Raw genomic sequence first — 25,340 nt, forward strand, 5'->3', positions numbered from 1 at the left:
CTCATCTCTTCTGCCCCCTTCCCTTCCATGTCACAAGAGACAGAGGCCTAACCACTGTGACTTTCCTCTGCTAGGCTATTTCCCCCCAACAGTATCCAAAATGGTATATCTGATATTGAGGGGGATGGCCACAGGGATGCTCTGCACTAGCTGTTTAACCCAATTTCCCCTTCCAGTCACCAGGTTTCCTGTGTCCTTTACCTTGGAAGTAACCAATGCTCTATGTACCCTATTATTCACGCCCTTGGCTTCATGAATGATCTGGAGTTCATCCAGTTCCAGCTCCAACTCATTAACAGAGTGTTAGAACCTACAGCTGGATGTACTTTTCACAGGTTGTAAGGGACACTGAAAGTCATCCTGCTTTCCCACATCCCGCAAGAGGAGCATCCCACTAACCTGCCTGGCATCTCTATTGTTCCTAACTGAGCAACTATAAAAAAAAGCTATGAACAATAGGTGAGGGGGAAAAAAAACTCTACCTAAAGCTTTTTCCTTTTGCCTCCTCTGACTGAAGTCATTCTGCGGTGAAGCCACCGCAAAGAGTTAAAGCCTCAAAATCTCCATTCTAACTCTGACCATTCCAACAATGGCCAGTCTGTTTGTCCCTGACTTACTTTAATTTGTTCTTGTCAATCAATCCCATACTGCTCCAAACTGTTGCGAGTCACAGGCTTGTTTACTCAGTTGGCAAACCTGAATGAGCTACATTTTCTCAGGCTTCAGATGGGCACTGCTCAAACTATCTAGAACTAGTGAATAGAGAATGATGGCAAAAAGCCAAACCACTGATAGAATTCAAGCAACATCTGTGGAGTCTGTTTTGCATTGAAACCCCAATCAGGCTTTAAAATATGGGATGATAGTGACTGATAATGAAGCAAAAGTAAATGAAAATTAATGCGAAAACAGTGAAAAAGGATGAAAACAGTGGTTTAAATCTGGAGAATTGAAGGTCACAAGTTGTAAAAGGATAATTCAATTGATACCTAGTTGAAAAGTTGCAAGGCTGTGGGGAGAGGGGGAGGGGCATAGGATCAGCTGGATTGCTCTTGCATATAGTTGGCATGGACAGATGGACCTCCTGTGCTCAAAAATGTTTTTTCACACTGGATTAGATAATACTCCTATGAAATTGTGTAGGGGAATGCTCTTCTACCTTGTAACATTGATACCATGCCCTAGAGAGAGTGGTCTTGGGCAGTTACAAGGAAAACACTTCACCCACTTAACATTCTGAATCTGAGTGTAGCCAGATGACTGAAAGTGAACAGAAATACATCCTTCCCCAACTACAGCATCTTCGCAATTCCTGATCTCGGTACAGAATTCCAGTAAATGTGCAATGCAGACCATATTTCTGCACAAATATTGACAATTCTCTATATGTATTTCTACACCAATGAACACAGAAAGGTGAAAAATGAAACTCCTCCATTCAGTTCAGTCTACCATTTTAATGAGCAATGTACAGTGAACATGCTCTTACAAATTTACAAGCTTGGAACATTTGAATAAATAGAAGTACAATTCTGTAACATCCCATCATAGAAAGACATACTTGAGAATGCAATTCATATCATTTGGGAATACAACTAGTGAATACTTCTGAGCTTTAACCTGCTATTTATACAATTACAAACTTTGAAATTAATGGAATTAAGCAAAATAAATTCAGATCTACAGTGCACGTGGCAACCTTTTCACAATAGTTTACACAGTTTAAATACATTATCAGCAATTCACTTTCCATTCATCCTTCTGTGCATATGACCTGCTGTACTTTAAGGGACTCAAGTTTCAAAAATTTTCAGCATTATTTCTAAAATAGTTGTTGAAAAGGCTGCTGGTCTGACGTTGACCTAATAGTGCCTACGCGAGCAATTTGAATCACTTGCAAAGTTAGAACATTCAACTGCCCAACTATCTGGGATCTGAGGGAGACAGATTTATCCATCTGAAATGCCGCTGAATGCTACAATAATGAAGGTAATGAGTGGGCAAAAGTTTGGAGAAAAGAAAAATGACTATTCAGCCCATTAAACATTTGTAATATGGTCTACCAATTGGCAAGAGGGTAGAAATTACTCCATAGCTATGCCATACCCTAATTAGATCACACAAGGACAATTCTGGAAATCACATCCTGGGAAGGAATTGTTGACCTTGGAATACCGAAATGATACCTGGATTCCAACCGTTACGTAACACAAGGGTTGTATTCCCTGGAATTTCAAAGGGCAAAGACTGATATGATTAAAAAGAACTGATGAGTTGGCAACAGAGAAAAAAGAATTGGGGCAAAGGCACATACAGAGAAAGGTCACAGATCAGCTGAGAAAATACTCATGTGACTAAATGTCTTAACTTCTGCACCTCATTCTTCCTCCCATCCCCATCATGTTGATTAGCATTTTGAAGGAAAACCACATCCCCTGCAGAAGGGGAAATAAACAATTAAACAAGATCAGCATCTCTCCAAATGGTTAACGAGACAGAGCTGAATCAGGTAACTTTTCTTACAGGTTGCTCCACAGCTCGCAGCAGGGCGAGAGGTTCAGTGCTGGAACTCTGATATTTGTTGATGATCTCCCAGCCTTGAGGTAAAAAAATGTACTGAGATGCAAATTAGGTAAAGTTAACTACCAGGACCAGGCATCTTCCAACAATTACCCTTCATTTTTGTAGCCACCATTTTGAACGCAAGTTGTTACTTTTAATTGCAATATCTCCATATTTAAGGACCTGCAGGGTAACCTCCCTGAAAGAAAATCAAACCAAGTCTAAAACCAGTTAACATTATTCAGCAGCAGAATTACTTAAAAAGTTGGTCTTCAGAATATTCCAAAGTCCACAATGTTCATGAGGTAATTTCATCAATTAGTTCATTTGACTATGCCTACTTTTTAAAAAGGTACAATTCCATTTTTAATATATTTTTAAAGCCCATCAGCTCAGAGAAATACAAGAACTCTTCCTCTTTATCTGCCTTTAACAATTAGCAAAAGTAGTCTAATCTTCAAAAGGACAAAATAAATTAAATAAAGAACACTTACACATTTTATGATCTTTAAAGCAGGACAACCCTCCCAAATATGTTAGTTTAAAATCAGCTGGCAGATGGTCTAAATTGGCAGCTGCACAATGACCTTCAGCAAAGATATATTTTGTTCTGTGTTAAAGGAATGTTAAACCTCATTGATATTCAGCCGACAGAGGAAAGGGGAGTTGTAGGAACCCAGGTACAGATACCCATTGTACTCATTGGCCTCACTAACTGAAGGCACAACCACTCCATGGGGATCATGAAAGCTCCTCCTGACAGATCCATCCTCATTCAGTTCCAGTACGAGGCCATACTTGGGCACAAACTTCATAGTCATCTCTTGACTAACCAACTGAAGACAAAAAAAGAAAGATTCTGTAACCATTCAAGAAATTTGAGAATAAAAGACACTGGCATCTCCTTCACAAAGGGCTTTATTCATATACTGGTGCTGTGGATCTAAACAGTAAATAAATTAAACAACATTACATTGTCAATCACCTTGGGAGATAAGTAAAAGGTGCAGAAAGTACAGTTCAGCTTATTTGTATTTTATGATACCTTCCTCTATCTAACTTGCCATACTTCCAAATTTCAAGAAGACAAGAGATTGTAGATATGGGAATCTGGAGCACAAATTGGGTGGATTTCAGCCCAAAAGTTCCTCAGCAGATTGATTGTTACTACAATTATTTACAATTATTTTAACTTTGTACAACTCTGATCACTTCTTTGGAAGCAGTCAGAGTCAGTGGTTATTCAATTATTTTTGGAGATGTACTGAGGTCATGAAAATCACTTACAAAATTATTGAAAATCAGATGTTATACAGGGTTTCTACCACCAATTAGACCATACACTCCAGGAATGAGCAGGTCTGATCAACATTCACATATGTGCATCCTAGACAGAGCAGTCATATTAAGACTACATCATTCACCTAACCCTAGCCAAAGATTGTGCCCAGTACTGGGAGAAACAAGACACATTGCCCATAAATCATTTTCCAGGAATCCTGAATAGTGAAACAAGGTACAGAGGTACCAATTAGGTAAAAGGGTTAATAGATTAACCAGAAAGAGTGACAGATTAGTTTAACACCCTGGTCTAAATGTGCTGAGAGGAGTGCACACAAATAACTTAGAAAACAGGCAGGATTTCAGGCCAACATAGCATAATCTGTTATACTACACCAATTGTTTTTTTTATATACTCCAGTCACTAGAGTGAGAATCAAATCCACAATATCCCTCAAAATACAAGAATGCTACCACAGAAATCAAGAATTTAGGAATTTACAGGTGCACAAAACTCTAGATAAATGTGACTTAAGAATACTGCATTCAGACCCCAACACCTTATCTCAGAGGAAAATCACTCAATGGAAGATTCATGGAAAAGGATAAAATGGTTCAAAGTGAAAAGGTTAGATGATTTAAAGGTACTTAAGTTCAAAGAAAAACAACTGCCACTGAATCCCACACCATACATTATCCAAGAGCCATCAACAGTTATGGACTATGCCCACCTGTTAACATACAGGGGTGCAATTTTGTTGGAGGCTGCAAGCCATCAGAACTAAAGTAATATGCCTCACTAAATTTATCCAAGCAATGCACTGAAAAGGCACTTAGTTTTAAATAGAGTAAAAATCAAAATCAAGATCAAGAAGAGTTCACATAAATCATTTGCAAGGTCTGGCAAATAAAATTAAGTGCAGTATAAATGAATATGCAGATACAAGCAAGCAAACAAAATGGAATTTTTCTAAAGACAGTGGATGTCTTTTTACTGGCTTCCATATAGAACACAAAATATTTAAACAAGATGGACTACAAAATTCCATAGCACTACTAAAACATAACAAACTGAAATAACATTGCTGCTTTCTTGTCATATTTCAATATCTTGATCTATTATTGACTCGCTTTGCAAATCAGTTTAGCCAATGAATTTCTTACCTTGAAAATTAAATTCTTAAGCCAAGGCCTAGGAGCGAGGAAATCCACTACAGAAAATCCAGGATTAGGTCGTAGCGCAGACATGCCTACCCAATAGCCTCCTGAACTACTTGGTCGGATATTATCAGGGAGACCAGGAAGATTGTCAAAGAATATGTCATGCCCCCCTTTTCTCAGTCCAGAGATATGATACCTGGAAAGGATATAGAATACAAGTATCAGTACACAGCACCATCTCAGCAGGGCCAACAATGAATCAACTTGCAGCACAACATAAGAAAAGAAGAGCAGGAGCAGGAGGCCACCAGGCACCTCAAGCTTGCTCTGCCGTAACTGATCAAATCTAGCCTTAACTTTTCTGTGCCAGTTCTCTGGAACCCTCAGTTCCTTGATGTTTCAAATGTAAGTGCTAGTAGCTGACTATCACATCCCTCCCCATCATTATTAGTGTCTAATGAGATGCCATCTCAAGAGAGCAGTGCCCAGAGATCTCCACCATCTGAGCCATGCCATCTTCTTACAGCTACCATCAAGCAAGAATTATAGAAGCCTGAGATTTCACACCATCAACTGCTTTTCTTAAATCATGGAGTTCTTGAAACTAAATCCTACTTCAGTATTGCAACCCTCTGACTACTTTGAACTACAATGGATGTTGTTTTTATTTGTTCTATTTGTTTCTTTTCTTGCAATTTATGTGTAATTGTGGTGGCACAGTAGCATGGCAGTTGGCGCATTTACTTTACGATACCAGCGATCACCAATTGGGGTACGATTCCTGACACCGTAGGGAGTTTGTACGTTCTTCCCATGACTATGTGGGTTTCCTCTAGGTGGTCCAGTTTTCCCCCACATTCCAAATATGTACAGGAAGGGTTGGTGAGTTTATGGTGTTGACACCAGAAGTATGGTGACAGTTGCGGCCTGCCACCAGTGCAATCCTCAGACTGCATCGGTCATTACATTTAAAGTTTAGCATAGATATAACCCTGCCCACCCAGCTTGGGTGAGATGGAACAGAGCAAGTGTAAAGATATTTGTACTGAAGTGTGAAGATGTCTGTACCATCCAGCTACAAGGATCAGAGTTTGCTTAATAAAGGATTATTGATGGAATTTAAAAAAATATATCCTGATTGCCTGGTGGGCTTCGATTGATTGGGAAGTGTCAGAGGAATTCCCCCAAGTACATTTTGTCCAATATTTTTGAACCCAAGTTTTTCATCCAGATTTTGGCCTGTTTCAAGAAGCAGATGGAGAAAGTGATATTTAGTCATCGTTCTTCAGCCATTATGATGCATCCCAAACCTGGTAGACCTATTGGCCTTTGACTGTCTAGTTCAAATGGAAAACAAACACAGAAAAGGAAAAATTATCAGGCATCAAGGCTGATAACATGTCAAACTGATGAAATAAAAATATTACTATTTATACCTACAGCAGATCAATACTCGATAGACACTGAATCCATTAATGTCTTTGAAATTTTTATTAGGCCAACAAGCTAAAAGCAGGGTAGATGACAAATCCAAAGCAGTTTGGCTCCAGTTACTACCTCCATGAATCAGCTCTTCAAAAAAAGTAACCTGGCCTAAAAATTTAACAATGATAGACAGAAAATGTTGTGAAGTATATTTAAAAACGCAAACACGAGGAAATCTGCAGATGCTGGAAATTCAAGCAACACACACAAAATGCTGGTGGAACGCAGCATTTTGTGTGTGTTGTGAAGTATATAATGTTCAATGCCATGAACCTTTGATGTCATTGTACCCTAATCCAGTGATCTTGTTCACAAACATGATCATTTTTTCCCACCTTCTAATTCTGGCCATGGTGGTCTCAGAAACCAGAACATAATCCTCAGCAGGGGAGAGCTGTACTCCATTTGCAAACCTCAGGTCATCCATTAGAACCTCCACTTGCTCAGTTACTGTGTCATATTCCATCAATCTGCAAACAGAACAGGTGTCACCAATAAGAACAGTTTAACAATTTGAAATACTGTAAACGGCTAAATCTACATTACTTTTCACATAAGGCTATTTGTTCTGCTTGCATCACAGACAAAATTGGGATGACTAAATTGTGCATTTGACCAATTTTGAGTTAGAAAGACAGTTTTACAACTCATTACACCCATCACACTCACTTTTTCAAAGCCCATTTATTAGCAATTTTCTGTGGCCTATGTTAGGGGATTTCTTCTTTTTCTTTGTTACTGTGTATGTAATCAAAATGGTTTCTTTGTTTTGTTAAAAGTAGGAATGCTTCTTTGTTGCGAGAGAGTGCTGGAAGCTTGTTTGGGTTAAAATTTACTGATAACGAGAATTGTATTCCTTTGTAAACCAATTGGGATTAATGTTGTTCTTTCTTCTGAGTCTGTAAGCTATTGTTGGCGGGCTTTTGGGGAGATCGGCGCGAGGGGTTGAGAGAGAGAGGACGTGATGCTGTAAGCTGGGCGAGGAACGGACCCCAAGCGGGGGTCCAAGGCCAGGAGGTACTCCGAGGAGAGGAGATGAAGCTAGATGTGCTTGGTTGACCACTTCGGATGGTCCTAAGCTGCGAGTCGAGGAGTTCGGAGGGGATCGAATGGTGGCCAGAAGACTTCAGTAATTGAGCTCCAACGGTTGTGCACGAAGTGGTTTGGACTTTGACAAGTTTGGCGCCTTTTCTATATTTTTTTTAATATATTCTGTATCGTTATTATTCACTTAGTTATAGTAACCTTTATAAATTGTACTCATTTAATCGCATATGGTGTACTGTCTGTTTTTGGGCGAGGCGGGGACATCACACAGCATCCACACCAGCTGATTACCCAGTTTGGCGGGGCCGAAGGCTACTCACCCTAGACGAGAACGAGCTGAGCGAGCCTGAGGCGACCCAGGGGGTTACACCTACAATGCCTTTTCAATTCAGTGCTTGTCCAACCATTTCTTAAGTGCTGTGAGAACACACCTCCACATCTTCTCAGGCAGTGCATTCCATATTCCAACACCCTCTTGAAAAATCCCTCCATAGGACCCTTCTAAACTTCTTGCTCCTCACTTAATATTTCTAACCAATTATTATCTATACTTGGTAAATTTTGTATAAGTTTTAAAGATATCATTAAACTGGAAAGAATACAGAAAATATTTACCGGGATGCAATCAGGTGTTAAGGGCCTATTTTATAGGGAGGGGTTGTACTGGCTAGGATATGATGTGAATACATAGGGTGAACACATACTTTTCTCCCCTAGGGAAGAATATACAGATTCAAGGATATAGTCAAAGAATTGAAAGGGACTAAAGGAGCAACATCGTTTTTCAGATTGTGGTGAGTATATGGAATAAACTGCCAGAGGAAATGGTTGCAGCACAAACAATAACATATTTTCTTCGGCAGTTTAACGGGGAACGACTGCGCAAGCGCGTGTAAGTCGGACCGTGAGGCAGCGGGAATATTTAAAATAGAGCAGTTTGACGGAGCGGGCAACGTTGTAGCGGGCAACGGATACAGAGTAGGAAGGCTTTGTCTCCAGAGGCTTCGGCGAGCAGAGGCTGAGGACAAGCTTCACTCCAAGTGAGGTAAGGCCGGGTAAGTCACTTTAAAAGGAGAACGTTTCAAAAGTTGAGGCAACGTATTGGGTAGGTTATGACAGCTGAAATCGGCCCCGTGGTTTGTTCATCCTACAGCATGTGGGAAATCAGGGATACTTCCAGTGTCCCTGACGACTATGTGTGCAGGAAATGTGTCCAGCTGCAGCTTCTGGCAGACTACATTGAGTGGCTGGAGCTGCGATTGGATTCATACTGGAGCATCCGCGATGCTGAGAAAGTTGTGAATAGCATGTTCAGTGAGTTGGCCACACTGCAGGTAAAGGCTACACAGGCAGAAAGGGAAGGGGTGGCCACCAGACAGCGGAGCAGTAGGCAGGAGTCCCCTGAGGTCATCTCCCTCCTAAACAGATATACTGTTTTGGATACTGTTGGGGGAGATATCTCATCAGGGGAAGGAAAGCAGTATAGTTCAGCTGAGTTCATGGCGCCATGGGTGGCTCTGTGGCACAGGAGGGAAGGAAAAGGAGTGGGAGAGCTATAGTGATAGGGGATTCGATTGTAAGGGGAATAGATAGGCATTTCTGCAGCCGCAAACGAGACTCCAGGTGGGTATGTTGCCTCCCTGGTGCAAGGATCAAGGATGTCTCTGAGCAGCTGCAGGACATTCTGGAGTGGGAGGGTGAACAGCCAGTGGTCGTGGTGCACATAGGTACCAACGATATAGGTAAAAAAACGGGATGAGGTCCTACAAGGTGAATTTAGGGAGTTAGGAGATAAACTAAAAAGTAGGACCACAAAGGTCTCTGGATTACTACCAGTGCCACATGCTAGTCAGAGTAGAAATAGGAGGATATTTCAGATGAATACCTGGCTTGAAAAATGGTGCAAGGGGGAGGGATTCAAATTTCTGGGGCATTGGAACCAGTTCTGGGGGAGGTGGGACCGGTACAAACAGGACAGTCTGCACCTGGGCTGGACTGGAACCAATGTCCTAGGGGGAGCGTTTGCTACTGCTGTTCAGGAGGATTTAAACTAATGTGGCAGGGGGATGGGAACAAGTGCAGAGTGGTGTAAAATGAGGGTAGAAGCAAAAAGTAGTAAGGTGAAAAGTAAAAGTGGCAGGCAGGCAAATCCAGGGCAAAAATCAAAAAGGGCCACTTTTCAACATAATTGTATAAGGGCGAAGAGTGTTGTAAAAACAAGCCCGAAGGCTTTGTGTGTCAATGCGAGGAGCATTCGTAACAAGGTGGATGAATTGAATGTGCAGATAGTTATTAATGAATATGATATAGTTGGAATCACAGAGACATGGCTCCAGGGTGACCAAGGATGGGAGCTCAACATCCAGGGATATTCAATATTCAGGAGGGATAGACAGGAAAGTAAAGGAGGTGGGGTAGCGTTGCTGGTTAGAGAGGAGATTAACGCAATAGAAAGGAAGGGCATTAGCCTGGAGGATGTGGAATCGATATGGGTAGAGCTGCATAACACTAAGGGGCAGAAAACGCTGGTGGAAGTTATGTACAGGCCACCTAACAGTAGTAGCGAGGTTGGGGATGGCATTAAACAGGAAATTAGAAATGCGTGCAATAAAGGAACAGCAGTTATAATGGGTGACTTCAATCTACATATAGATTGGGTGAACCAAATTGCTAAGGGTGCTGAGGAAGAGGATTTCTTGGAATGTATGCGGGATGGTTTTCTGAACCAACATGTCGAGGAACCAACTAGAGAGCAGGCCATTCTAGACTGGGTATTGAGCAATGAGGAAGGGTTAGTTAGCAATCTTGTCGTACAAGGCCCCTTGGGTAAGAGTGACCATAATATGGTGGAATTCTTCATTAAGATGGAGAGTGACATAGTTAATTCAGAAACAAAGGTTCTGAACTTAAAGAAGGGTAACTTTGAAGGTATGAGACGTGAATTAGCTAAGATAGACTGGCAAATGATACTTAAAGGGTTGACGGTGGATATGCAATGGCAAGCATTTAAAGATCGCATGGATGAACTACAAAAATTGTTCATCCCAGTTTAGCAAAAGAATAAACCAGGGACGGTAGTGCACCCATGGCTGACAAGGGAAATTAGGTATTGTATCAAATCCAAAGAAGAAACATACAAATTAGCCAGAAAAAGCGGCACACCTGAGGACTGGGAGAAATTCAGAGTCCAGCAGAGGAGGACAAAGGGCTTAATTAGAAAAGGGAAAAAAGATTATGAGAGAAAGCTGGCAGGGAACGTAAAACCTGACTGTAAAAGCTTTATAGATATGTGAAAAGAAAAAGATTGGTTAAGACAAATGTAGGTCCCTTACAGTTAGAAACAGGTGAATTGATCATGGGGAACAAGGACATGACAGACCAATTGAATAACTCTACTTTGGTTCTGTCTTCACTAAGAAGGACATAAATAATCTTCCGGAAATAGTAGGGGACCGAAGGTCTAGTGAGATGGAGGAACTGAGGGAAATACATGTTAGTAGGGAAGTGGTTTTAGGTAAATTGAAGGGATTAAAGGCAGATAAATCCCCAGGGCCAGATGGTCTGCATCCCAGAGTCCTTAAGGAAGTAGCCCAAGAAATAGTGGATGCATTAGTGATAATTTTTCAAAACTCTTTAGATTCTGGATTAGTTCCTGAGGATTACAGGGTGGCTAATGTAACCCCACTTTTTAAAAAAGGAGGGATAGAGAAACCGGGGAATTATATCCTGACATCGGTGGTGGGGAAAATGCTAGAGTCAGTTATCAAAGATGTGATAACAGCACATTTGGAAAGCGGTGAAATCATCGGACAAAGTCAGCATGGATTTGTGAAAGGAAAATCATGTCTGACGAATCTTATAGAATTTTTTGAGGATGTAACTAGTAGAGTGGATAGGGGAGAACCAGTGGATGTGGTATATTTGGATTTTCAAAAGGCTTTTGACAAGGTCCCACACAGGAGATTAGTGTGCAAACTTAAAGCACACGGTATTGGGAGTATGGTATTGATGTGGATAGAGAATTGGTTGGCAGACAGGAAGCGAAGAGTGGGAATAAACGGGACCTTTTCAGAATGGCAGGTAGTGACTAGTGGGGTACCGCAAGGCTCAGTGCTGGGACCCCAGTTGTTTACAATATATATTAATGATTTAGACGAGGGAATCAAATGCAGCATCTCCAAGTTTGCGGATGACACGAAGCTGGGTGGCAGTGTTAGCTGTGAGGAGGATGCTAAGAGGATGCAGGGTGACTTGGATAGGTTAGGTGAGTGGGTAAATTCATGGCAGTTGCAATTTAATGTGGATAAATGTGAGGTTATCCAGTTTGGTGGCAAGAACAGGAAAATAGATTATTATCTGAATGGTGGCCGATTAGGAAAAGGGGAGGTGCAACGGGACCTGGGTGTCATTGTACACCACTCATTGAAAGTCGGCATGCAGGTACAGCAGGCGGTGAAAAAGGCGAATGGTATGTTGGCATTCATAGCAAGAGGAATCGAGTACAGGAGCAGGGAAGTTCTACTGCAGTTGTACAAGGCCTTGGTGAGACCACACCTGGAGTATTGTGTGCAGTTTTGGTTCCCTAATCTGAGGAAAGACATTCTTGCCATAGAGGGAGTACAAAGAAGGTTCACCAGATTGATTCCTGGGATGGCAGGACTTTCATATGAAGAAAGACTGGATTGACTAGGCTTATACTCACTGGAATTTAGAAGATTGAGGGGGGATCTTATTGAAACGTATAAAATTCTAAAGGGATTGGACAGACTAGATGTAGGAAGATTGTTCCCGATGTTGGGGAAGTCCAGAACAAGGGGTCACAGTTTAAGGATAAAAGGGGAAGCCTTTTAGGACCAAGATGAGGAAAAACTTCTTCACACAGAGAGTGGTGAATCTGTGGAATTCTCTGCCACAGGAAACAATTGAGGCTAGTTCATTGGCTATATTTAAGAGGGAGTTAGATATGGCCCTTGTGGCTAAAGGGATCAGGGGGTATGGAAAGAAAGCAGGTACAGGGTTCTGAATTGGATCAGCCATGATCATACTGAATGGCGGTGCAGGCTCGAAGGGCTGAATGGCCTACTCCTGCACCTATTTACATATGTTTCTATTTAAAAGACAGTTCTTTAAGTATATGGGTGTGAGGGGTTTAGGAGGAATACATGGCAAACGCAGGCAATGGGACTAGCTTGGTGGGCACCCATGGTCAGTATGGACGAGTTAGGCCTAAGAATCTGTTTCCATGCAGTGTTATTTCAATTCCACCCCTACCAGGGTGCCCTTTCAGAAACTTCTAGTCTACAGAAAACAAACAGCCTATCCCACCCATCTATGTCAAGAATCATGCTGGTGATTCTCCTTTACATATTCTCCATTGCTATTGTGTCGTTAGTTTGATGACTGAAGCTGCGTGCAATATTTCAGCTAAGGCTCATTCAATATTTTATGAAGTTGCAAATTCAATGTTTTATAAAGTTGCACCAAGATTCCCTGTTTTTACATTCTACACCTTGGCTAATGAAGGCAACTCTCTATGCCTTCTTCACCACCCTGTCTATCTCACTGCCACCTGCAGAGACCTCTGGACTTGTATATTAAAGTCACTTTGCTCCTCAGTACTCCCCAGGGACCTACCCCCAAAATGTATCACCTCATGATTAACAAAACTAAATTTCACATGACACTAACTGACTAATATTATATCTCAAGACTACTCTCTTCACTATCAACAATTCATGTAATCAGAAACATAAACATATCTCATATATTCACATCCAATTTGTTACCTGGATTACTTTCTGCCTTCTGTTACCAAGCCAATTTAGGACCCAACACCATTATTCTTTGAATCCCATGGGTTCCAATATTTTGGACCTACCTTCTACATGGGGCCTTGTCAAAAGGCTGTACTGAAGTCTATGTAAACAACATCAACCCCACTTCCCTTCAAAAGTTACCATCTTCAAACAAAAACTACCAGTTAGAAAGAATCTTGTGCCAACTATCCTGACCATTTGGCGTCTTTCTGTGTAGGTTAATTATAATAAATTTGCTAATAATTCTAATAAATAATAAAATCAAAATGCATTTTCCATTGGTTCTTGGTGTAATACCAAGAGCAAAAAAAGAAAGACAGAATCAGAAAATATAGTTACAAGAACAGAACCAGAAATGAATGAGGCTGCAAAAGCAGAGGGTGTGAGACAGGGAAGTTAGATGGGAAAATGCAGTTGGTGGAGTACTCCAGCTGAATGCTGCTTTCCTAGTTTCTGGTCTACACATACAATAACCAAAGGTAGGGGATGAAACTAAACATAGTAGAGCTCAAAGCAGAGGTTTTTGGCAGTATTTGCAAGTGCATCAACCTGCAACACTTGCAGGCAAAGTGTCTGAAAGAAAAGGAAGCACATTTAGATTGAAGGTGGTGGACTCAAAACTGCCTACATCAGCTGATAAATACAATGTCTAATGTGATAATGAATTATACTGAAAGGTTGCAAGTTTCAATCACTGGCCCATGGAATACAAATCTCTGTGTTGATGAAGATTGGGAGGTGGGGGAAAGGAGAAAGATTAGGTCCAAATTCTGGCATTTCATCTTCCCACTAACGAAAGATCACCTGGGGATCAGATTATAGTTAATTCAATTTATTGGTGATTACTGCAACTATGCAAAGAGCTTACATCTAATGCTTGCTGGTTTATGCACACCACTGGATGCTTCATCCAGGACAGAGAACTAAAAAGAAAACAGGTGCTGAAATCAACTAGCTATGAAAAAATTCCAAATTAGCCACAAAACTTTCATACAAACTTTAAGTACTCACCGCCCATCAGCTGTACCCTCCATCACCAGATATCTGTTGTCTCTCCTCTGCCATTTGGTGCTAGAATCTGTAAAATATATCTTTCTACCATCTTGAGTGATGCTGAGGTCATTCACAAATGCCATCCTTTTACCTTGTATAACTTTCTGGGCAGAGACCAACATCTTCACTTCACCTGCAAATTGTTTTATACAATACCCAAAATGAGGAGTATAGTGAACAACAAATAACTTTGGCCATGTGTTTTCACTTGTAACGCACAGCTGGCAGAATGTACCTATCATTTGTCTTCGGAAAGTACATTGCCTTTCAGCTGACAAGCACTGCAACCTTTTATTTTGATTCAGCACCATCTGGTGGCAGGATCAAGATTCAAACTTGAATTGCAGGCCCATAGCAGAAAATCAAATCCAAAATCAAAGTAAATTTATTATCAAAGTACATATATATGTCACCATATACATTCTAACTTGAGATTAATTTTCTTGCAGGCATTTACAGGAAAATAAAGAAATGCAATATAATTTATGAAAAGAAACAGATCAGTACACCAAGCAACTAAATTATAGGTCCTTTAAAGTTCTTCCATGCCCAACCCCACAAGACTTTAATGTTTTGAACTATATCATCATTCATTTTGTATCTCAGATCTAAAATTAACTCAGTTCCAATGTAGTACTGATAGGAAGCCTGGCCAGCAAGACTGGAATTCATCGGTTACATTTATAAACACTTTCTAGAATTTTCAACTTACTCTCATTTCTGCCCTGCACCTATACCAGATTGTGTGCTGTTCAGATAGGAACACAAGGGGAACTAAAGAGAAATTCAAAAGGACCCTCCTGTGATACAACCACCCTCTCAGAGGAAATGGTGACAATCTGCATATTCCTTCATTCCATCCTCATTTGAGAGATTTCTATTGGACAAATGTATATAGATAACTCATTAGTTATTGACTCCACATTGAAAGGTTAAAGCAAGCAATTCAAACTGTCATTTTATTTTCATTGTTGGCTTAACAGCTTCCCTCATCCTATTTATAGAGGGGTACGATGGCTTATCTTCTTCACCTCTCCAAAATCAATGATGAACTCCTCTCATCTTTGCTCCCCAGATGAAAGAGAGAAACTGAGGAAGCCTAGGCTGGTGAGTCTACTTTGCAGACATAAGAGAGCATGGAAACAGACCCCTTCAGCCCAGTTCATCCAGGCTGACCAATATGCTCACCAAATTAGTCCCTTATGCTTGCATTTGGCCCGTATGGTTCCAAATCCCTCCTAATCATCTACTTTTCCAAGTATCTTCTGAATGTTGTACTGTACCTACCTCAACCACTCTCAGATGGCTCATTCTAGACATGCAACCCTCTGCTTGAAGATGCCCTTCAAGTTCCTTTTAAATCTTTCACCTCTCCTGTTAAACCTATGTCCCCTACCCTTCCCTACCTAGCTCACCTTCCCTGGGAAAGAATGTAGATTGGCTATTCTTATGCCCCTCAAATGGATTAAGTAACAAAGTTTCAGCTGTACCAGCTTCGCCTCGTAGACTAATATCTCCAGCATCAGGCAGCTCTATAGGGCATTTCCTTTCACATGATGACACTGGATTTCAGAAACATATAGGATTCCAACAAATAAACAACTTCCAGGCTTCCAGCTGGGTACAGGTATCGATTATAACCAATGTTTCGATCCCTGATGAGGATGGCAGAGTCATTGAAAAACTCAAAGGTGGTCTCAGAACCCCTTGAAATATGCCACATCCCTACTTGATTCCTGTGAATCTGTTCCATAACTGTTCAAAGTAAATAAGGAACATCTGAGATGGCATTGAGACAGCCTCCCAGCATAAATAGCAGAAAGAATGCACCACCTCAAACAACCCACCATTTAACTGCCTCATTTGTGAGGGAATTTCAGTCCCACATTGCCTTCAGTCACCTGAGGACCCACAGAAATGGAAAGGAAACATGTAATTCTCAATCTGAAAAGAAAGGTGTTGGCATGCATCATGATAAAAAAAATACAGGCACCTCATCTCATTTGTTTTTCAAAGTACATAGGCTAATCTCTAGAGTAAAGACAGTAAACAAGATGCATACCTGTATGTATATAACATTGTGTTGGACTTGCAATTTTATGTTCAGTTATATTGACAGTAAATAGTCTACCTGTGACTGGATTAACTTCAAATAGCCCATAGTAAGCATCTGCCACAAACAGAGTGCCATTTGGACCAAGTCGGATGCCCAAAGGTCTTCCACATGTTGGTTCATCTTCCCATGATCCTAGGTGCAAGACATAGATACCAGTAATGTCAAGAATGGGTGCATGTCAATTAGAAGCCAAAGTAGCAGCAAGGGTATAGAAGAAAGAGTTTTAAAAAACTAATGTACCATGTGAAAAGCAAATTGTAATTATATAAATCACCTTAACATTTAAGACTTGGAATTTACATGTATGTTCAAACAAAGTATCTTGCTAAAGATGATGTTACTTCAGAAATATCTAAAAATCTATCTGTATGTCATATCAAGAAAATCTTACCACAAGGTAGTTTGCCAATTCTTGCCAGGGTCTGTATTTTTCCATCACTTATTTTCAGAATCTGGCCGTCAGCTGTTCCAGTGAATATCACATCTGCAGAAATCCCACATAGAATTCAGTTCACTGAATAGTATCCTAGAAAAACAAGCTGGATCAAATTCTCAGCTTTAATTTTTCAGAAACAGAAAGCATGCATTGTATATTTTTCACGTCCTTGGAAGTCCTAAAGTTATTTATAAGTAATTATGCACTTTTAAAGTGTAGAGAAAGCTTTGCTGCCCGTTCATATTCCAAAAAGTTCTCACAAGAAGCAAAGTGATCACAACTAGATAATCTTCCAAGAGTGTTTTTGGCTAGAAAACAAATTACTGTCTTAGTCAACCAAGAATAAGTGAACTTTTCAAATTTTGCCTAAGGAATTTTTATATCAACTGGCATAGTTAGGTAGGGCTTAACAATTTAAGAGCCAATCGTATTACAGGAAAGACACTACCACGGATAATAGCAGTGACTGATTGGCAGGAGGCAAAGAATGGGAGTAAAAGGAGCATTTTCTGGTTGACTGCTGTTGACTAGCAGTGTTACAAAGAGGTCTGCATTGGGACTGCTTTTTACCTTATAGGTCAATGACTTGGATGATAGAATTGACGGCTTTGTTGCAAAGTTTGCAGACAATACGAAGATAGGTGGAGGAGTTGGTAGTTTTGATGAAATAGAGAGGCTACAGAAGGACTTAGACAAATTAAGAGAACGGACAAAGAAATTGCAGATGGAATATAGTGTCTGGGAAGTCTATGGTCATGCACTTCGGTAGAAAAAATAAAGTGGTAGACTGTTTTCTAAATGGAGAGAAAATTCAAAAATTTGAGGCGCAAAGGGACTTGGGAGTCCTTGTGCAAGGTTCCCTACAGGTTAATTTGCAAGTTGAGTCAGCAGTGAGGAAGGCAAATGCAATATTAGCATTTATTTCAAGAGGACTAGAATATAAAAGCAAGGATGTAATGTTGAGGTTTTATAAAGCACTGGCGAGGCCTCACTTGGAGTATTATGAGTAGTTTTGGACCCCTCATCTTGGAAAGCATGTGCTGACACTGGAGAGTGTTCAAAGGAGGTTCACATAAATTATTCCAGGATTGAATGGCTTGTCATATGAAGTGCATTTGATGACTCTGGGCCTGTACTCAATGAAATTCACAAGAATGAGGGATGACCTCATTGAAACCTATCAAATGTTGAAAGGCCTCAAATGAGTGGCTGTTTCCTATGGTGGTAGAGCCTAGGTCAAAAGGACACAGTCTCAGAATAGAGGCTGTGGAGGCCAAGTCTTTACATGCAGAGGTTGATATATTCTTAATTGGTCAGGGCATGAAGGGATACTGGATGAAGGTAGGAGATTGGGGCTGAGAAGGAAAATGGATTAGCCACGATGAAATAGCGGAGCAAACTCAATGGGGCAAATGGCCTCATTCTGCTCCTATATCTTATGGTTTTAACTCATGCATTAGACAGTTTGCAACTCCAGTGTCTGCATAAGTGTGTACACAGTCTTTGAATAGGATTCAAACCAATAAGGATGTGAGAACATCAATTAATGAGTCACAATTAAGATATGGGCTTTCTATCCTCATCTTCATTTTTAAAAATATCCTACATTTAACAAGTGCAAGTTTGTACAAGACATGATGTATATGGTGGAAATGATTCCCAAACCCAAGGAAATAATTTTAAATGTGAAGGATGATAAGCAGAATTGGATAGAGAAGGGTAAAATAAAATAAACTGAGAAAAAAATGCAAAGAATGTTGTGAATTCATTAAAATGTGGGTTAATGCCTTCAAGGAAATTCACATCCTTATCTAGTTCTATATTATGTACGTTTAATGAAACTTACATTTTACGTACAGTTGCAAAGGAAAATAGGAGAGGTCTAAGCAGTATAATTCACATCTCAAATAAGATTATCGAGTCAAAGTACAGAAACAGGGTATCAGCCCACCACAATCATGCTGACTATCAAATATCTATTCTAACGCCACCTACCCGCAATCTGCATACCTCTGCACCTAGGTGATTCAAGAGCTCATCTAGATACTCAGATGAGAATGTCATGAGAATACCTACCTCCACCATCCACACAGGCAGTTTGTTTCCAATTTGAACAGCCATAGTGAAATAATTTTTCTTCGTTTCCCTCTAAACCTCTTACCCTGAACCTATACCCTGTAGTTCAGGGATGGCCAACCTATGGTGCATGCACCAAAAGCGGCGGATTGGATGATTAGAAGTGGCGCATTGCACCTCAGTGATAATAAAAAAGTAAGCCTACTTATGCAAAAAGTATTAACCAAAAACCGATTTGTAGAAAAAAAATCTAACAGGAATTCAAGTATCTAGAGCTAAAAATGGGTTTTACTGAGAATAAATCTCTAAAACTTAGCAATTATATTTAGCGATTTTATTATTTCGTGCACATCTTTTGGTGAATGTTATCTTCTTTCACATTAATCTGTTGTCAATTTTTTAAAAAGTTCAATGAGTCAAACTAGGAAAGAAGGACTTTTGTTCTGCAGTCGTTCCATAACTGTTCAATTCACGTTTGATACTTGTCTGATCTTGAACGCCAGGCATCTGCGCCAATGGTGCACTGCAGGTTTTTACCAGTTTACAATTGACACTCATGCGCTACGGAGTTGTGCTTTGTTCATCCTTTCTGAACATTTGCAGTTTTGTACTTTTTTGAAAATTAAGCCTTGTTTTCACATTCAGTTACCCATCACAGTGCAAAAGAAAAGCAGAAAGTGATAGTAAGCATGAATTCAATGAACAGTGGGAAAATGAGTACTTATTTATAGCGGGTCCGTCAGGAAAACTGTTGTGCATTGTTTCTTAATAATTGTTTCTTTGATCTTAATAGACACTATAAAACACAACATCAGACTGAAATAGAAGGAAAACTGAAGCTAGAGCTTGGGTCTGAGTTACGGAAAGAATATGTGATTAAGAAAAAGGAAGAAATCAGAAAACATATTTGTTAAAAGTCTCATTGAGCTAGGTAATGTTTATCTTGTTTTTATATTAAATCAATAGATCATGTAAAAATGCTAAATATGTCTATATTAACATATTTTTACAAGTATTGAATGGGGGTACAAGAGTTGTATGGCACATCTGAACTCATGAGTGAAAACATTGACACATGAAATGTAAAAGGTTGGCCACCCCTGCTGTAGTTTCTAGACATTTCCTTTGTAATGAAGTTGGCTTCCCAAAAATTTTCCTTCCCTGTAATTTATTAATCTTAACTTTTGACAAATGGATTTAGAACTTGACATTAAATCCTGTCTATAAGATACTGCTTCAGCCACCAAGTTGACCTTTGCAAAATTTATTCCAAATTTCTGTTAAGCAAGCTGCTAGAAAGATAAATCAGAGTAACACAGGCTTCAAACCTTTTCCATTATGAACAAAATAAAAATTAATCTGATAAAAATGATGCCCTGTAATGTGCAACACCTTATATATAAGCGATCTATGTGATGAATAGTTAATACAAGTGAAATCTAATCAACATTTTAAGAATTTGCAGGTTCATTAATTGCTTATTACCCAAGCTTTAAAAAATCCAAATTCAATTTAGGCATACACCAAAAGGAGAAATGTGAAAAGGAAAAGGCTATGAAGACAGAAAGGGGAGCTCTGAATTGACATTGAGCTGAATGGTGGCTTACTATACTTCAGGATTCAAAGAAATATGATTCCCAAGGCTGAGATATGATTGTAGTTTTAATTATGTATTTGATATAGAACACAAAATAGTATGGCAAGGCCCATAGGACTATGATGTTGTGCTGACCCTCTAACCTACTCCAAGATACCCATCCATTTTCCTTTCATCCATGTGCCTTTCTAAGAGATTTTTTTTTAAATGTCTCTAGTCTATCTGCCTCTACCACCAACCCTGGCAGCATGTTTCATGTCCGCACCACTGTGTAAAAAACCTACCCCTGTCATTCCCCCATACTTTCCTCCAATCACCTTAAAATTATACCCTCTCGTATTAGCCATTGGTCCTGAGAAAAAAGGCACTGCTGTCCACTATCCGTGGATCCGTCTTATCATTTTTTACACCTCTAACAAGTCACCTCTCATCCTCCTTTGCTCCAAAGGGAAAAAACCCTAGCTTGCTCAACCTGTCTTCATATATGCTCTCTTGTCCTGGCAGCATCCTGGTAAATCTACGCTGCACCCTCTCTTAAGCTTCCACATCATTCCCATAATGAGGCCACCACAACTGAATACAGTATCTAAGTGTGGTCTGACCAGTTTTATACAGCTGCAACATTACCTTGTGGTTCTTGAACTCAATCCCCCAACTAATAAAGGCTAACAAACCATACGTTCTCAGCAGTAAATCATATTTTAATCAGCATTAGATTTTTTTAAAACTCACAAGTCCTGCTCATCTAAAGGCTCATGGAATATCAAACCAGAGCCAGCGAGAAGCAAGATGGAAACAAGACTTTCAACCCAAAAAAAACATACTGACCATCACCACTAATCCCACAACATCCAGGTTCTACAATCTACCTGCACACCGAGGAAAATTTACAGGGACCAATAAACCTGCTAACCCAAATGTCTTTGGAATGTTGGAAGAAATCAGAGCACCAAAAGTAAACCAACTTGGTCACAGGGAGAAAACATACTTGCTAGTTTAAGAAATACACTCAAAATGCTGGAGGAACTCAACAGGTCAGGCAACATCTATGGGAAAGAGTGCAATTGACGTTTCAAGCCGAGACCCCCACAGATAGATAACTTGCAGAAATGGCCTTTTCTGATGCACATGGAAAGGAACAGCTTGTTATCTAAAGTAAAGTATTTTGAGTCAGGAAGATTGCAACTTGTCTCGGTAGATGAGGATGTGGTTGCTCAAGCTTACATGAGCCTCATTATAACTGTGCAGGCACAGATGCAAGGGTCAGTATACGAATGGGATGGTGAATTAAAATGGTAGATAGCTGGAAACTCGGGGTCACTCCTACACATTAAATGCAACTCATTCCACATTTAGTTTCTTCAATGTAGAGGAGACCACATTGTAAACAAAGTATGCAGTACACTACACTGGAAGAAGTACTTTACCTGTAAAGGCCATTTGATTTCCTGCTTGGTAGGAAAGAAAAATGAAATGATAAGTGATACAATCACATGGGAAGAAGATGCCACAGATGAAAGTGTGGACCAGAGTTGCAAAGGTAATGATCTTTTCCAGATGCTGAAGGGGGAATTGCACAACTAGTGGCAAAACCCTTACAGAACTGTCAGAAGTTAAGAAGGATGAATCAACACTTTTGTGCACTTGATGCAGTCCTGTGTAGGTCTGTAGTCTAGTGTAGCTTTCTCTGTTTTTTTTTTTAAGTAGTTCAGTCTAGTTTTTGTACTGTGTCATGTAACACCATGGTCCTGAAAAACGTCTCATTTTTACTATGTACTGTACCAGCAGTTATGGTCGAAATGACAATAAAAGTGACTTGACTTGACTTCTTGCTCTACCCAGGAGAAAGGATGAGAGAAGAGGCCCAGAAAATAGATGAGATACAGTCAAGAATTCTGTTCCTGATGGTAGAGGGAAGCCACTGTTCAGGAATACCACAGATACTGCCTGATCTGCTTTGTTTTTCTAGCATTTTGTTTCAAATTTCCCATCTTTGCAGTTTCCTAATAGTAATTTAGAGATTGTATTCTTGAACTTCAAAACTCAAGTATTTTTATCTTCAAGAATCTCCTCATATATGAATATTCAAGGCTGGTCCATACCTCCAAGATGTGCGATTGATTCTGGTCCAATAAGCTGTCCCTCATACAAGCGTTCAGCTTCTCTCAATTTAAGATTTGCTTCCAAAGGACCAATCAGCAGAGGAGGCTCCTTATAACTGAAGGTGAGAGGGGATGAAAATAAAATTTAAAAGATTGAAGTCAGATTACTTCAGGAATAAAGAGACTAAAATGGATGGAATCCTCTACAAATCTGGAAATTATAATCAGGAAATTATTAAAATGTATGTTTGTAAATGGCTAGGAACAGCCATTTACAAGCATTTACAAACAACAGACTCGTAAATTGCAGTCGTCAAACTCCCAGTGTTGTATATAATCTAAACCTGTGACATCAATTGCTGGAAACTACTTTTAAGCTTTTTTCTTGAAATTTATTCTATTACATAGTCAACAATATACTTATTTGATCTATTAGATTTTAGGAAGCATTGACTGCAGAAATTGGTAATTGTTAAGATTATAGTCTATTACTAATTGAATTTATTAAGAGTAATTTTAAGGAAAAGCAGAATTGCTGCCCACTCCAACTGCAGTTTGTCTGAGCAAGTAGATCCTTACCTGAAAGGCTGGGGATTTATTGGAGACTGCAGCAGCAATGCTGCCGACAGTAATGGAACCACGAGCGTCACAACTAGAGTTGTCAAGGTTATCCTGAAAACTTTCCCGCTATATGCACTGAAAAATAAACATTCTGTAATTTGCAATGGTCATTATAAATTGTAGGACAGGAGAATAATTTTCATTACTTTTGTTAGCAACTTGCCAGTGTCAGAGCATGCTTCCTTTACAACACATAAGCCACCAACATTTGGAGAGTCAAAGCTGCAGAATGAAGTCAATTGGTACAAATGTACACAAGATGCTCTGCAGATGGCAACGATAGTCCAAACATTTTAAATGGAAAACAAAACATATTGTGCTCACAATCTTATGAGCAAGCCTACATTGGGATGTACATACATTTCAACCTGGCGTTATAAAACATGAATTCAACTGGATCATTGACTTAATCAATCAAATGACTAAAGTTTTGAACAAGGTAACCCCACTAGGCACTGAGGCAACAGAGGGCAAAATCCACAATTGCAAAGATATTTAGTAGTAATTGTATTTATGATGGACTTGGAAAAGAACCATGTACAGCAAGTGCTGGAGATCCTCTGCCATAACATTCATGTGACTTTTCCCAACCCCACCATCTCCAAAAATTTTAATCTAGATGAAACTAAAATGTATAGGTTTCCCTTAATGCTGCCATATTTGATAAGGATTCGCTATACAAATCTAAACAAATCTACTAATATAGACAGGCACTAATGTATTTTTGTTAAAAAAACAAAAATAAATATTAAATACTATTATATCATTCCCTTCCCCCTCTTACAATCTTACGGGATCAAAGATAACTTGATTCCACGCTAAGGGTTACGAAGTGACTGAGATTAATGTAGGAAGTGCAGATTATCACACAGATAGAGCAAGAAATGGCCCAGTATGTTCAGGCATGTGGGTAATTATGAGGTGGTACACGCCATCTACTGAATAGTGTTTCTGCATGCTTCCAATACGTGGACACTTGACTCTCGATAGCATTTTGAATTTCTCTGATTAATCATGAGCCAGGGATTCCTGACAATTAGTGAGGCAGCTGCACATTTTCCCTTAGCAAGCTTTGAATACATCATTGATTCCTTCTCTCTGACTAATTTCATCTTGTGACACAGCTTTAAAAAAACAATCACTTCCAGCACGCCAGCTCCGAGTCTTATTTGCAGCTTTTCTGGTGGTGAATCTGTTCATTTTGCAAATGACTAACCAATGGATAAATAGAACATTGGCCAAAAGCAGGTCAAGCATGTATTTAAAAAGTGGCAAATACAATTTCTAAACATTGCTGCTGTATTTAACTTTTGTAAGCCTGTAGGTGTGGAGATTGAAAATTAATCTTAAATTATTAAATAAGTATCATTTTAATAATACATCATTATAAAATGATAGTGACAAAAATTGAAACTGCAATTTATGCGCATTAAGCTGTATTCACTGCTCAGGCAAGATCAAAAGCTGATTCACTGAATCTCTAGTTACTTGCTGTTTTATTTCTATCTGATTCCAATTTGCCCATCCCTGATGTTTCTCAGTGTTGCAATAAAGTTTGGCTATGAAAGCCAAATATCTCTACTTCCAATTAAGCCTATTGTGGGCTCACAGGCACAATATCAAAAGCCAATGTCCAAATTCCCTCCTCCATCTCCACCCCCCTCCAACAATGGAATTCTAACCAGCACCTGATATTTCGAAATTGGCCAACTACCTTACATTTTGCATTGACACATTATTTCATTTCTCGTGATATTTCCTGCTTTCTCTCCTATCAGACCTTACTTTTGTTATTCTGGCCCCAGTTTCCTCTAGCATTATGTAAGCTCAAAACCTCCACCTACAACATTTTTCAGTTTGGACAAAAGGTCACAATCTGAAACATGAACCTTTTCTCTCATCCTCTGTATAGTTTTTGAGTTTCTATAATAAAATGGCAAATAGTCGAACAGCCACAAGTCAAAAGAATATAATGGAGACTGCTGGC

At 39.6% G+C, this 25,340-nt stretch overlaps 1 protein-coding gene across 1 annotated transcript in view; it reads right to left on the reverse strand.

The window, feature by feature from the left end:
* Positions 1-1,442: 1,442 nt before the first annotated feature.
* The window catches only part of apmap (adipocyte plasma membrane associated protein), a 32,998-nt gene continuing 9,100 nt past the window's right edge, over positions 1,443-25,340 (reverse strand). The window contains exons 2-9 of the mRNA XM_073051484.1: positions 23,312-23,428; positions 22,733-22,848; positions 16,913-17,005; positions 16,537-16,653; positions 14,364-14,538; positions 6,825-6,959; positions 5,008-5,200; positions 1,443-3,398 (exon numbers count right to left, since the gene is read on the reverse strand). Of these exons, the coding sequence (XP_072907585.1) occupies positions 3,189-3,398; positions 5,008-5,200; positions 6,825-6,959; positions 14,364-14,538; positions 16,537-16,653; positions 16,913-17,005; positions 22,733-22,848; positions 23,312-23,428 (1,156 nt within the window). The 3' untranslated portion in view covers positions 1,443-3,188. The remainder of the gene's footprint in view (positions 3,399-5,007; positions 5,201-6,824; positions 6,960-14,363; positions 14,539-16,536; positions 16,654-16,912; positions 17,006-22,732; positions 22,849-23,311; positions 23,429-25,340) is intronic.

Source organism: Hemitrygon akajei, chromosome 7 (genome assembly GCF_048418815.1).
Source record: "Hemitrygon akajei chromosome 7, sHemAka1.3, whole genome shotgun sequence".
NCBI classification, from domain to species: Eukaryota; Metazoa; Chordata; class Chondrichthyes; order Myliobatiformes; family Dasyatidae; genus Hemitrygon; species Hemitrygon akajei.